A 12,689-nucleotide genomic window follows, 5' to 3' on the forward strand; every position below is an offset into this window, starting at 1 on the left:
GCAGCCGAGTCAGCACTCTCACTGTCTGTCTTCTTTTTTTTAAAATTTTTATTAGTGAAACACCATGAGGTACAGTTGTAGACTTACAAATTTTTGTGCTTGGGTTTCAGTTATACAATGATCGAGTACCCATCCCTCCACCAGTGCCCTTTCTCCACCACCACTGATTCCTGTATCCCTCCCCCTTCCCCTCCCCCTCCCCATCCCACCCTGCCTCTGTGGTAGGGCATTCCCTTTTGTTCTCGCTCTCCATTTGGGTGCTGTGGTTTGCAAAAGAGATCCTCCCAGGATGGGAGATGCATGCTCACTGTCTGTCTTTTAAAGCTTCTGACTCTTGGAGGTCCCCACTGAGATGCTGAGTAGACCACTCCCCGCCAAGTCTCTGATTCTCTAGACAAGAGCCAATGGCCAGGGCTGGTCTAGGTCTCCCAGGACAGAACGCAATCTCACACAAGAGTGTGCTGAAGGTTTGCCCCTGTGCAGTTTCACTGGTTTGGTTTGGTTTTTGGTTTTATTTTGGTTTTAGTTTTTGGGTCAAGCCTGATGATGCTCAGGGCTTGGTCCTGGATCTGTGCTCAGGATCATTCCTGATGGGGCTCAGGGCAGCATATGTGGTACTGGGGGTAGAACCAGCATTGGTCATATGCAAAGGCAAGTACCTCAACCCCTTTACTCTGAGCTATCTCTCCACACCACACTACTTCTCTCCTCACAGTTTTGAAGGTGCCAAGCTTAACCGACAGTTCTAACATTGCTGTATTGATTCACTGTGGGAAATGTCCCCTGCTCCCCTAAAGAATTTAATTCTGTGCCAAACAAAAAAAGAAGAAAAAAAAACCAAAAATAACAAGTGAAACAAATTGGCTTTAAGCATTTGCTTTCTACCCACCAGCAGAGATTTGAAAAAAAAAAGGAGAGAGACTCAATATTCTTATCTTTCATGCTTAGTTTTTTTGTGAGACCAGTACAATAATTGGGAAAGAAATGATAAGAATATAGGTTTGATTTATTTTTATTTTTTGGTTTTGGGCCATACCCAGCAATGCTCAGTCAGGGCTTACTTCTGGCTCTGTGCTCAGGGATTACTACTCTTGACGAGGAAGCACCTTTCCCACTGTACTATCTCTCTGCCTTGCCAAAAGACATCCTGGTTGGGACTTGACACCAGAACCAGCTAGGTGTGTGACCTCCAACAATTACCTGAACTTCTTTCAGCATTCAAAAGTAATTGGGGGTTGATCACACAAACTCTGAAGAGAATTAAATAAGAATTAAATCAAATAAAATCAGGGACAACACCAATCAGGGACAACAGCTCCCAGCCCATCCCCAGTACTCAGCAGGAGTTGACATCTAAATTCTTAGGCTATGTATTGCAAACCACAACACCCAAAATGAGAGAGAGAGAGCAAAAGGAAATGCATCTGTCACAGAAGTGGGGGGGGGGGTAGGGGGGCGGCGGGGTGGGAATGGGAGGATGGGAGGGGTACTGGGATCACTGGTGGTGGAGAATAGGCACTGGTGGAGGGATGGGTACTCGATCACTGTATGACTGAAATGTAAGCATGAAAGTTTGTAAGTCTGTAACTGTACCTCACGGTGATTCATTAAAAATAAATAAATAAAATAAAATAAAAATAAATAAATTCCTAGGTTATATTTTGAAGACTTGTGACTCCACAACACTGGCATGAAGCAGTAGGAGTATATAAGCTTATAAAAATAAATAAAAGATACAGCATATATTTTACATAGAAATAGGAAATATATTTACTTTTAGTATTTTCCTAGAGTTGAAAATGTGGAGTATTTCCTCAAAGATGGAGTAAGATGTTTACTGAAGTACCTAGGCCATTAGCCCAGTTTTAGCTCTCAACTATACAATTCAATCACGTTTTACAATTCATTCCCACTGCTACTTGGATGGGAACATAGCAGCAAAGGAAATGGTAAATGAGTGTAACGGCCCTTGCTCAACCTTTTGGCGGATTTTCAATTTTTGATTCTGTAAGGAAGTACTTTCTGTGTTCATCAGTGTCACCTCTGGCAGGAAGAATTAAGACAGCAAACATTCAGTACCATGGACCACAAAGAGCACCAGTCAATTTGGACTCAGTGACTTGATTCCATGCTTTGCCTATGCTCAACATTCAGGTACTATAATGTAGCAGCACTTACGCAAGATCAAATAAACAACAGCAACAACAATGAAAAGCAGATAAGTTAGTCCTACCTGAAGCAAACGCTCCTGTTCCTGTTGCCATTTTTCTTGTCGCCTGCGTTCCTCTTCAGGGTCCCAGGCCCAGAACTTAAACTGCTTAGGAAATAAAACCACATCAGGATTGAGTTCTGGCATCCAGCCTGGGCCAGGATGGGGATACCCCAAACCTACAAGCGGACACCTCGATAAACATGCAGAAGCAAAAGTTTTCACCCAGCTCAAGGCCCTCTTTAAGGTGAAGAATCTATAGCACAACTTTAGTCTCTCTCTGGCTTATTTTTAAGATGCTGGTTTAAATCTGTGACTTTTTTTTTTGAGCACTAACACTTTTTTTAAAATTTCCCCCTTTTTATTTTTATTTATTTATTTTTGTAGACTTACGAATTTTTGTGCTTGGGTTTCAGTTATACAATGATCGAGTACCCATCCCTCCACCAGTGCCCATTCTCCACCACCACTGATCCCAGTATCCCTCCCACCCCCCACGCCCCATTCCACCCTGCCTCTGTGGCAGGGAATTCCCTTTTGTTCTCTCTCTCCTTTTGGGTTCTGTGACCTTTTTATTTGAAGCTAATGAAAAAAGGGTGTAATTAGGCATGGCAGGAAACTATCTTCATTTCTCTTGGAAATGATTTATTAGAAGTGGTTTACCCTTTTGAGTTTCTGAGTGTAAGGTGTTCACGCTGCATGTCACCCAGGATTTATATGAAATTATTTCAACAGAGTTACTGCATTTTGTAAAAAGTGGCATTTGCTGAGCCACAGAATTAACCTTTTAGACTAGGATTGTTTTTCCGTATCAGCTTCCTTTCAAGTGGTTTACATCACCAGTGTTCCTGGAAACCATTAGGAATTACTGAATTTTCAGATTAACTGCAAAAGTAAGTCAAGAAGTAAGGAGTTTTGGAAGTATGTTTGGAAGTAGGTTTATCTTTACCTTTACCAGGTAAAGATAAAGAATATTTTCTATAAAGCAAGAGATGAAAAACAATGAGCATTTTTAAAGAAGAGAAAGAGGAAGGTACCAGCATGAGAAACAGGAGGAAAATAAAAGTGACGTGTCCCTTTGGCTTTCTGAATGGAACTACTAATGTTGGGCAATGCATTTCTTTCCTTTCTTATCATACATCCTATAATTCTGGACCACATCTGACCTGAATCTACGAAGGTCAGTTTAATCAAATGCTTTCTTCCTTTTGAGGCTTCTCTTATTTCTAATTTTTCACTTGTTGATTCTACGAAGGGTCATTTGTCATAGGAAGAACATCAAATTTAGGTGGCATTTTGAGGGAAGGCATTTATATAGGTCAGTAATTTGTCTCTTTCTTATTCTATCCTCTATGAACCAGAAATAAGAATATCTCTTTCCAGTCTGTTTCCACTCCTCTCCTGCCCAAGGGGCACAAAAGCAATTTGACATGGTTCTCTCTGGGTAGTTTGAAACAGAAATAAGTGGGTTAGTTGAGATTTGTGCCAGGCATGCCTGTCGTAGGAAATGTCTATGGGATCCCATCCATTGTGGATTTACTCAACTTTCCAAGAAACTCGGGAAATCTGGGAGGATTGAATCCATACAGACGCCACCCATTGTTCCCATTCTGGAATGTGGTTGGAGATATTTAGGATTATGTGATTTTTCCATTCTTTATAGGTACTTAGGAGTTCTCAAAGTGAGACAATTGTACTCATAGGTAAGGACTATATTGGCTACAGTGGATCAGATTTTGGGGAAAATTCAGTTACATATCAGGGGCTATAAAGCTTTTACTCTGAGAAAAATGTCTTATTATCTCATCATACAATCATGGTAAAACCTCACTGGCCAGGAAGATGAAATTAGGGAAAGTTATAGAACAAGTTCAAGGACTAATAAGTCTGAAATCAAACGTATAATAGTGATTCTGATAACGTCTGAGGAGCGTAGGTTAACGCTACTGTTGACTGTGACAAAAAGGACATGTCCAAAACACTGGGAATTATGGAGGACAAAAAATCCCAGTGAGCCCTGAGTGGAACTCCAATTCAGAGGAGAGATACAGGCATGATGAGCTATCACTTAGCAGCAAGACATTATCACCATGTCTTGACATTTTAGTAAGCAAAGAATTTTTTTCTTTTTTTTTATTAGTGAAACACCATGAGGTACAGTTGTAGACATACAAATTTTTGTGCTTGGGTTTCAGTTATACAATGATAAAGTACCCATCCCTCCACCAGTACCTATCCTCCACCACCACGGGTCCCAGCATCCCTCCCACCCCCCGCCCCGTCCCCCCATCCCACCTGCCTCTGTGGAAGGGCATTCCCTTTTGTTCTCTCTCTCTCCTTTTGGGTCCTGTGGTTAGTAAGCAAATAATTTTTTTAAAAAATGAAAAAAGTTGAAAATGCAGAGTTAATACTTTTTAAGAAACTGATTATGAGAAGAGAAGGGTAATCAAAAAAGGATCCAGGCTGGGCCCAGCAGGAGGCTAAATGATGTAGCATTATCCTCATCTTAAAAAAAAATTAGGAAAAATAAGATTTCTTAACTCCCACAGATGTTGTTTGTGTTACTACTAATTAGACCCCTGTGGTCATGTTCCTTTGAATCGCTTCTTTTAGAATTTTACCTTCCTGACCTACTTCCAGTTTTGTTTCCAGGCACAAGAACAATGCCCCAGAAAATGATAATCAATGTCTTTCTTCAGAGTTTGCCTGACTGCCTTGTATATGACTTTTAAATAAATGACAATCAATTATTTGAACTGAACCCTCCTTAAGCAAATCAGAACACCTCCCATTATACGAGTGCTACTTACCAGTGTGCTGGCAGGTGACTTTTCAGCGCTTGGAGAATTCGCTGTATGAAAAGAGAGAGAGAGAGAAAAGATCATAATGAACATCCACTTCCCCCTCTTCTCTCTGATCCATTCACTTGGGTGAGGTGACTATATAAGCTTCAAATCAACTGTTTCATAGGCTAAGAGCATTAGGGAGTAATGATCAGTAGGTCCAGAAAGCAGTTTGCACCATCACCAAAAGAAGCTGTAAACCAGTATAACATGATTGAAGCAATCAGTTAGCTCCAGGTACTAGATTCTAAGAAGCAAAAACTATTCCATTAATGCTAGTTTTCAAGGCACCTAGCACACTGCATTCTTGGACCAGTGCCCTCAACATCTGACATGGACAAGTTAACATATAGAGAAAGGCCAGAGGCCATCCAGGAAAAAAAGAGAAATGACACAGTTAGCAAGAGAACAGGTACTAGCTCTGGTAAATAATTCTCAGCTTTTTTGGGGGTCTATTTGCTTTTAAAGAGATGAGATCAATAAAGAGGCAAATAGTATTTTCTCGTATTTTTCAAAATCGAAGTTAAATTCTGTGATCGTTCTCTGCATTTTAGTATCCCTGATATGGTGAGAGAGCTAGCTCTCTGCTAACTGTGTGTCAGAAACAAGTGTTTTTTGCTTGAAATCAGAAATGAAGAACAATACCAGACTTCATTGGTCACCCCCAACATGGATTTTATTTTTTTTTCCACAGAAACACAGCGCCCCAGTGTTTTACCTGACTGGGAGAAAAACTGGGAGCGTCGCCAAGAGTTCTGAACTCTAAGAGGAACACTGGCAGTGCCAGGCGACTCTAGAGCAGATGGCAGAACAGAACAAACAGAAAACCATGAGAACAGGTTGAGGGTCGAACCAGGAGGGTCTGGCTTCAGTCTGCATAGACATTAAGAGAGAAGGGACCTGAGGTCCCAAATGTCACCACTAGACATACAAAAACCTGAAGGACACGGACCAAGTTGACAGAAATTGGAACAGGACTGTGTGCGCAACTGTCTTCCTGGCTGTGAAGTGGAACCCTATAGGCTCACACTCAGTGGTGATACAGTTACACCGTTGCAAGGAGAGGGTGATAGGACAAGCTGTGAAAATGGAATGTACCAGTTTATTTTGCTTTAGAACACTAGAGAAGTACACAGAGATGCGCTCATTTATTACATGTAGAAGAAAAACTCGTAATCAGGCTGGAAATAGCTATTTCCTCTCCATGCTATTTGTCTACACAGAGTGTTAGAAAAGAGGGCAAAATTAAAAAGACAACTAAATATAGACTGACCCAGTTTTAAGACTTTAATTTTGGGATGGTAGAACAAATCACTCTAAAGGCCATGCTCTGAAGATAGTACTGAACTTGCTTCCAGTTTAAGAATTCAGTGCTCACCAATAATAAATCTTGAATACTAGAATAAAGGGGAAGAGGACCAAACAACAAGCAACAAGCAACACCAGAACAGAGGGGGAGGGTCTGGAGAACTTGGCTGGTGCTAAGGGAGGCAAAAGTATGAACGAAGCCCATAACTGTCAGTCAACAAACAATTGGGGAAGTGGTGGGAGGGAAGAGTAATTCGACTGGATGTGACACTGGGACGTGGGAAGGTTGGGGTCTTCTATGGTGGGGTGTTCAGTAACTGTACATCAACACCAGAAATTTACACACTACTGGGCTGGAGCCATGATGCTGTGGGGAGGATTTGCCTCGCATGTGGCCAACCTGAGTTTGATGCCCAAATGATCCTCTGAGCCCACCAGGAGTGATCCCTGAGTGCAGAGCCCGAAGTAAGCCCTGAGCACTGCTGGGTATGGCTCCCAAACCAAAAATTAAAAATTTTTTTTTAAAAAAAAGAAATTTAAACACTACTGTAAGCCTGTTGCCTAAACTATAATTTAACCAAAAAGTAAAAAAAAAATAGAAGAATTTAATGTTCACTAGTGTATGAACTAATTAGTTTATTATTATTATTATTATTATTATTATTATTAGCCTGACTGGGAACACCTGTAAAGGTGATTAGAGGCTGCCCCAAAAGCCTCCATCCCTCTCAGAAAGTCCGGCAAGCTACTGAGAGTATCCCGCCCACACGGCAGAGCCTGGCAAGCTACCCGTGGCATACTTGATATGCCAAAAACAGTAACAATGATGGTCTTCATTCCCCTGACCCTGAAAGAGCCCCCAATATGCTATCGGGCACGTGACAGGGATGAATAGAGACATTACTGGCACCTGCTCGAGCAAATTGATGAACAATGGGATGACAGTGATACAGTGATACCGTGTATGAACCAAAGAATTTTCTCCAAGTACTTCCTGCTGTCTAGCTGGAGCCCAACAAATTTCCTGGATATCAACAAAGATGAAAGCTATAATAGTGGGCCCAAGGAACTGATCATTCTTTAAAAAGAAAATTAGAGCTAAATTCCTAGCTACAATGTCCCTGCACCATCCCCTCTCTCCCTGGACTTAAAAATCAAATCTATAAATATATGGGGAAAGTTCACTGAAGGAGAAAAACAAGAGACCTAATAATTCTTTGTTTTGTTTTGGGGCCAAAACCAGTGGTTCCCAGGGCTTGGGAGCCCCCCATGCGCGGCCAGGGATCAGCCACATGTGAGGCAAGTTCCTTACTCACTGTGCTAACCCTCTGGCCAGAGACCTTTCAATTCTTGCATAATGAACCAAGGCTGATTTCACACCCGAGAAGAGAACTTGCACCCTAAAACCCAGTGCCGGTCCTGTCAGAAGGAAAGTTTCCAGCAGTCCTGGAATTTTGGGGACCTATGTTTACCATTCATATTCTGAAGAATCCTTCCTGGTGGGAAAGGTTTCCCACCAGGAGAAAGGGGTATAAGTTAGGCTCCTACAGAGCCATAGGGTCAAAGCACAACTCAGAGATACATGGAAAGTTTGTATGCTCGTGCCATTACAACATCTTCACAAGCCTCAAAGTCCCATATTTTATTTTATTTTGGTTTTTGGGCCACACCCAAGCAAGGCCAGGGTTTACTCCTGGCTCTGCACTCCTGGAAGTGCTTGGGGGCACCCTATGGGATGCTGAGAATTGAACCTGGGTCAGTGGCAGTGTACAAGGCAAGCGCCCTAACCACTGTACTATATCTCTGGCCCCTAAAGTTCCATATTTTAGAGGTCACCCATACCTGCATGGTATCAAACATACTGAAACGCATCAAACACAGGAAACATATTCAAATAAGCCCTCAGCTTACATGTAAAGTATAATCTTTCTGTAAAGCTAGTGATTTTAAAGATTAACATCTGAAATTAAGAATAACAGTTTTTCTATGACAGTGAATAATATTTTAGTTATTAGCACATCCAGCATTTGTCATGAAATAAAAAAATGTGATTTTTCCAAAACCATTGACAAATTAAAGTAATATTTCATGACTCAACCATTAGTGAAGCTGATATATGAATATATAGAGTATAAGCATTTTTAAAAAGTCATTGTTTTTTTATTTTATAATTTTTTTTAACATTTTGGAATGAATACAGATTTTTTAAGGCCTCAAACATTTGTGTGGGCTCTACTGTGCATAGAGTACCCGGATGGCAAGTGCTCTTGACTCAGAGATACATGGAAAGTTTGTATGCTCGTGCCATTGGGGTTCCTTGGTCAAAGAGAGAATACTGCATACCCAGATTTCTAATCTGCAGCTGCTCATATAGCTGCTGTAGACTTTGGCAAATATCAGGACTAACGGGTCATAAACAGAAAGGAGTGATCTTTCATTGAAGTAAACTGCTTTTTTTTTTTTTTTGCTTTTTGGGTAACACCCAGCAATGCACAGGGGTTATTCCTGGCTCTGCACTCAGAAATTACTTCTGGCGGTGCTCAGGGGACCATATGGGATGCTGGGAATAGAACCCGGGTCAGCTACATGCAAGGCAAATGCCCTACCTGCTGTGCTATCGCTCCAGCCCCAGTAACAGCTTTTCATTAGAGCTGGACAAAACATGCAGAAGAGGGTCCAAACACTTCCTTTTTTTTACCTTGAGAATTAAGATTTGGCAAGTGTAACTGGTTGGTCTCAGGTATTTTATCCAGAAACGGGAACGTCAGGGTTGCTTCTGGCTCTGGAGATTTTGGCTTTACCACCTGGATCATGAGTAATAGACAAAGTATTACAAATATTGTTCATCAATAACCTGCCCAAATATATTTCTCATTCATTACCTGCCCATAGGTGAAATAAAATGAAAGTGTTTCAGTTAACAACAGCTGTGGCTATTGGATAAGTCAAGCAGCTGTAACATCTATTAAATGCAAAATTTCCCTCTTCTTCATGCTTCCTGTATAATTTCTACATTAATATAGCAGCTCATTTTTCAAAGAAATCAAGCTATAGGATGAATATTTAGTATAATCAACTGTCCCCAAAATCAAAAGAATTTTATTCTAACTTTGAAACTATACAATACTCTTTCTTACTTTCTTAATGATTCATTCACATTCTCTTGCTGGTAGTACATAACACTAGATTTGCATTGTCAGGAAAGAGATGTTAAATATCAAATTCAAAGACGTTTACTATGTAAGTGCTAAAATATTACACTAATATCAACTTCTAATGGACAGGATTCTTTAGATACTAAATAACAGGATGTAAACATATATGTGAAGGACAATATATTTTTCCTGTTGACAGAGAAGTGTTATTATAAATGACCCTTAAAACAGTGCTATCTCAACAATGTTCCTATGAGTTTTTTGAGGCATATCATACTTCTGTTTCTCATAGTAAATAGCTCCAAAATTACAGGTTTTTAAAAATTTGTATGTTTGCTTTGTGAAAATAGGTCTTCCTTGTTGTTGCTATTTAATTTAACTTTATTTATCACCAATCCGAATAGACACATCTACTACTAGTTTTTTTCTTGTAATCAACTGACTGGTGAAAGATAACATTATCTAACTAATGTCTAAAATAAGAACTAGGAGACTAAACAAAGGCCTGACGGAGGAGCAAGGTTGTACCCAGCAAGGCTTTCCTAAACTTTCTCAGATTTGCTTTGGTTTGTAGCGATGTTTCCAACAGATGGAATTGATAACCAACAGGCAAGTGAAGCGTTAGAGAATGTGTTTCATCAAAAACTGATCTATGAGTTGGTCTTCACCATGCTTGTTACTGTGTTTGGCATATCGAATACTCTCGGTAGCTTGCCGGGCTCTCCGAGAGGGGCGGAGGAATCGAACTCGGGTCGGCCATGTTGGCCGCTTGTAAGGCGAACGCCCTACCCGCTGTGCTATCGCTCCAGCCCATATTAATGCCTAGAATTTCTGCTCAATAGGATTTTTAATTTTCTTTAACAATGACATATCCGACAATCTTGCAGTATTTCAAGAAAGAGCAGTTTATCACCCATGCTGCATTACAGAGGTCTACCAGGTATCCAAATGAACTTTTCGTGTTCAATAGGTAGCACAAGCTAAGAATCAGAATAACCAAAGGTGACAACCTTAAATCTAAACACAAATATTTTCTCCATAATGCAGGCTAGAAATAGTCATGCTTTGGATAATGCCCTGTTGAAAACTAAAACTAAATAGCCAGCACAAATACGCAAAAGAAGACAACCATATAAAAAGTTCAGACTGGGTGTGTGAGCACTTTGCTTTACAGAGGTTGATACTTCAAGGTAAAAACAGAAAACAAAAGCTGTGATGGTCATCTCTCTACCTTTCTCTAAGAATTAACTCTACAGCAGGGAAGGAGAAACGGGAGACATTCACAAGGTGTACATGAGAAAAGAATTACAGTGAACCAACATTATTCCATTTATAAATCAGCGAGCAAAGATTCTTAACCTAGAGTCCACAAAACAGACGTCAGGGGGTATAGGTGCTTGTTACACTGACACCAAGGAAAACTTGATAGTTTTATGTGTACTATTTTGCATTTAAAAAAATTAGATCTGGAGCCAGGGCGACAGCTCAGGGCGTTAGAGGACACGTGGCATGCAGAGCCCTAGGTTTGATTCCCACACACTCTCTCTAATTTCTGCATATATTTTACATGCATTGCTTGATAGACTTGTTATACATTTGTGTCTACGTATCTATAAACAGATCAAAAATAAAATACACACACTTATAAATACTAAATGATTGTGCCTCCAAAAATTCCTATGTTGAATCCTGACCCCTACGGTGATGGTAGGACGTGAGCAGGTCCTGAGGCTAGAGCTCTCTGATGAGTGGGATTCTTTTGGGTTCCAAGCCCTTATAAAAGACACTGTGGATACCCTCCTCCTGTCTGCCACATAAACCCACAGTAGGAAGATGCTGGGGGCTCAGGATGGCAATTATCACCAGAGAAACAAAAATCTGCCAGCACCTTGAACTTGGGCCTCTCAGCTTCCAAAACAGTGAGAAACAAACTCTGTTGTTTACCAGCCATTACCCGAACCCTTCTGTTCCGACAGCCCAAGCAGACCCATACAACTCTCTCTCTTGAAGTAGTTCCATTGCTCATCAGGAGAAAGGAGACCAGGTGAGGAGATGAACTAGATTGCCTTTACAAACTGGGGCCATGGCAGCTACCAGTCACACTAAGCGACACTAATGCTGGGGGTTCATCATGTCCATCCACTCTGTACCTCACCTTTTGTGAAAACACCAGCTCCACCTTTCCACTCATTTCATTGTCTGGTTTCTTCAGATCTTTTTCTTCTGGCACATCATCCTTCTGCGAGGGACTAGAGGCAAACTCCACAAAGGTCACATTCAGGCTGGATCGAGTCACAGTGGTTGTGTAATGCTGCGGCTCTGAAATGGAGTTAGAGTCCAGACACATCACCAAGAAGAAACTCACCTAATGGCCCACGGAATGGGGCCCCAAGAAGTAACCCGAGTCCACACAGTCCTTCCCTGGCCACTCTGCAGACTGTGCTGGAAGAATCCATGTGCCATGTAAAAGAATCTATGAAGTGGAACCCTGGGCTCTTTCATAATACTAGATATTATATTTAAAAAACAAGCAACACAAAGAACCCACAATTTTAAAAAACTTAATAGGCACAGGTTACAAATAAATGACACTACATGAAAAAGATGATGACATAAATTATTTGATGATTATCATAGGTGGATTGGATGTCTGTGTCTATATCCAATGTATGTATGTATGTGTAATGCAATGAAAGAAAGTGTTCTATGATATTAGGAAGAATTATGTACATTTTAGAGTTCATGGAAAAAGCCATGTGAGAGGCATATCAAAGTGTGGAGGCATAACCTCAATTGAAAAGGAAAATGCTAAAAATTTTTAATAATGGCATCAACTTTTGAAGGCCATTTAGAGATAATTTGGCTATACAAGAGGGTGAGAGGATTTTTTTTTTGTGGCTGGTGATGAGAGAATTTGAACCACACTTAGTGGTGCTCAGGGATTACTCCTGGATCTGTGCTCAGGGATTACACCTGCCAGGCTTGGGGACCAGATGGGATGCTGGGGATAGAACCTAGGTCAGCTGTGTGCAAGGCAAGTGCCCTACTCACTGTACTATAATTCCGGACTCATACATTTTGTGCTTTATAATACTAAATCCGGTTCCTGGGCCGAGATCTCCAAGCCTACTCGGATTGGAGTCGAGCATCCTCCACCCAGATCCTCCAAATTCC

At 40.9% G+C, this 12,689-nt stretch overlaps 1 protein-coding gene across 21 annotated transcripts in view; it reads right to left on the minus strand.

Moving 5' to 3' along the window:
• LIMCH1 (LIM and calponin homology domains 1) overlaps positions 1-12,689 on the minus strand; it is a 394,191-nt gene that overhangs the window by 35,708 nt on the left and 345,794 nt on the right. For 13 of the 21 annotated variants that reach the window (XM_056125512.1, XM_056125510.1, XM_056125501.1 and 10 more), the window contains 4 exons: positions 11,671-11,834; positions 9,059-9,164; positions 5,020-5,060; positions 2,234-2,314 (listed from right to left, as the gene is read on the minus strand). In XM_056125512.1, the coding sequence (XP_055981487.1) occupies positions 2,234-2,314; positions 5,020-5,060; positions 9,059-9,164; positions 11,671-11,834 (392 nt within the window). Of the gene's footprint in view, positions 1-2,233; positions 2,318-5,019; positions 5,061-9,058; positions 9,165-11,670; positions 11,835-12,689 lie in introns of all 21 variants that reach the window. The other 8 variants (XM_056125500.1, XM_056125503.1, XM_056125502.1 and 5 more) reach the window with 1 other exon arrangement.

The sequence above is a fragment of the Sorex fumeus genome, unplaced genomic scaffold, assembly GCF_029834395.1.
Source record: "Sorex fumeus unplaced genomic scaffold, SorFum_2.1 ptg000055l, whole genome shotgun sequence".
NCBI lineage: Eukaryota > Metazoa > Chordata > Mammalia > Eulipotyphla > Soricidae > Sorex > Sorex fumeus.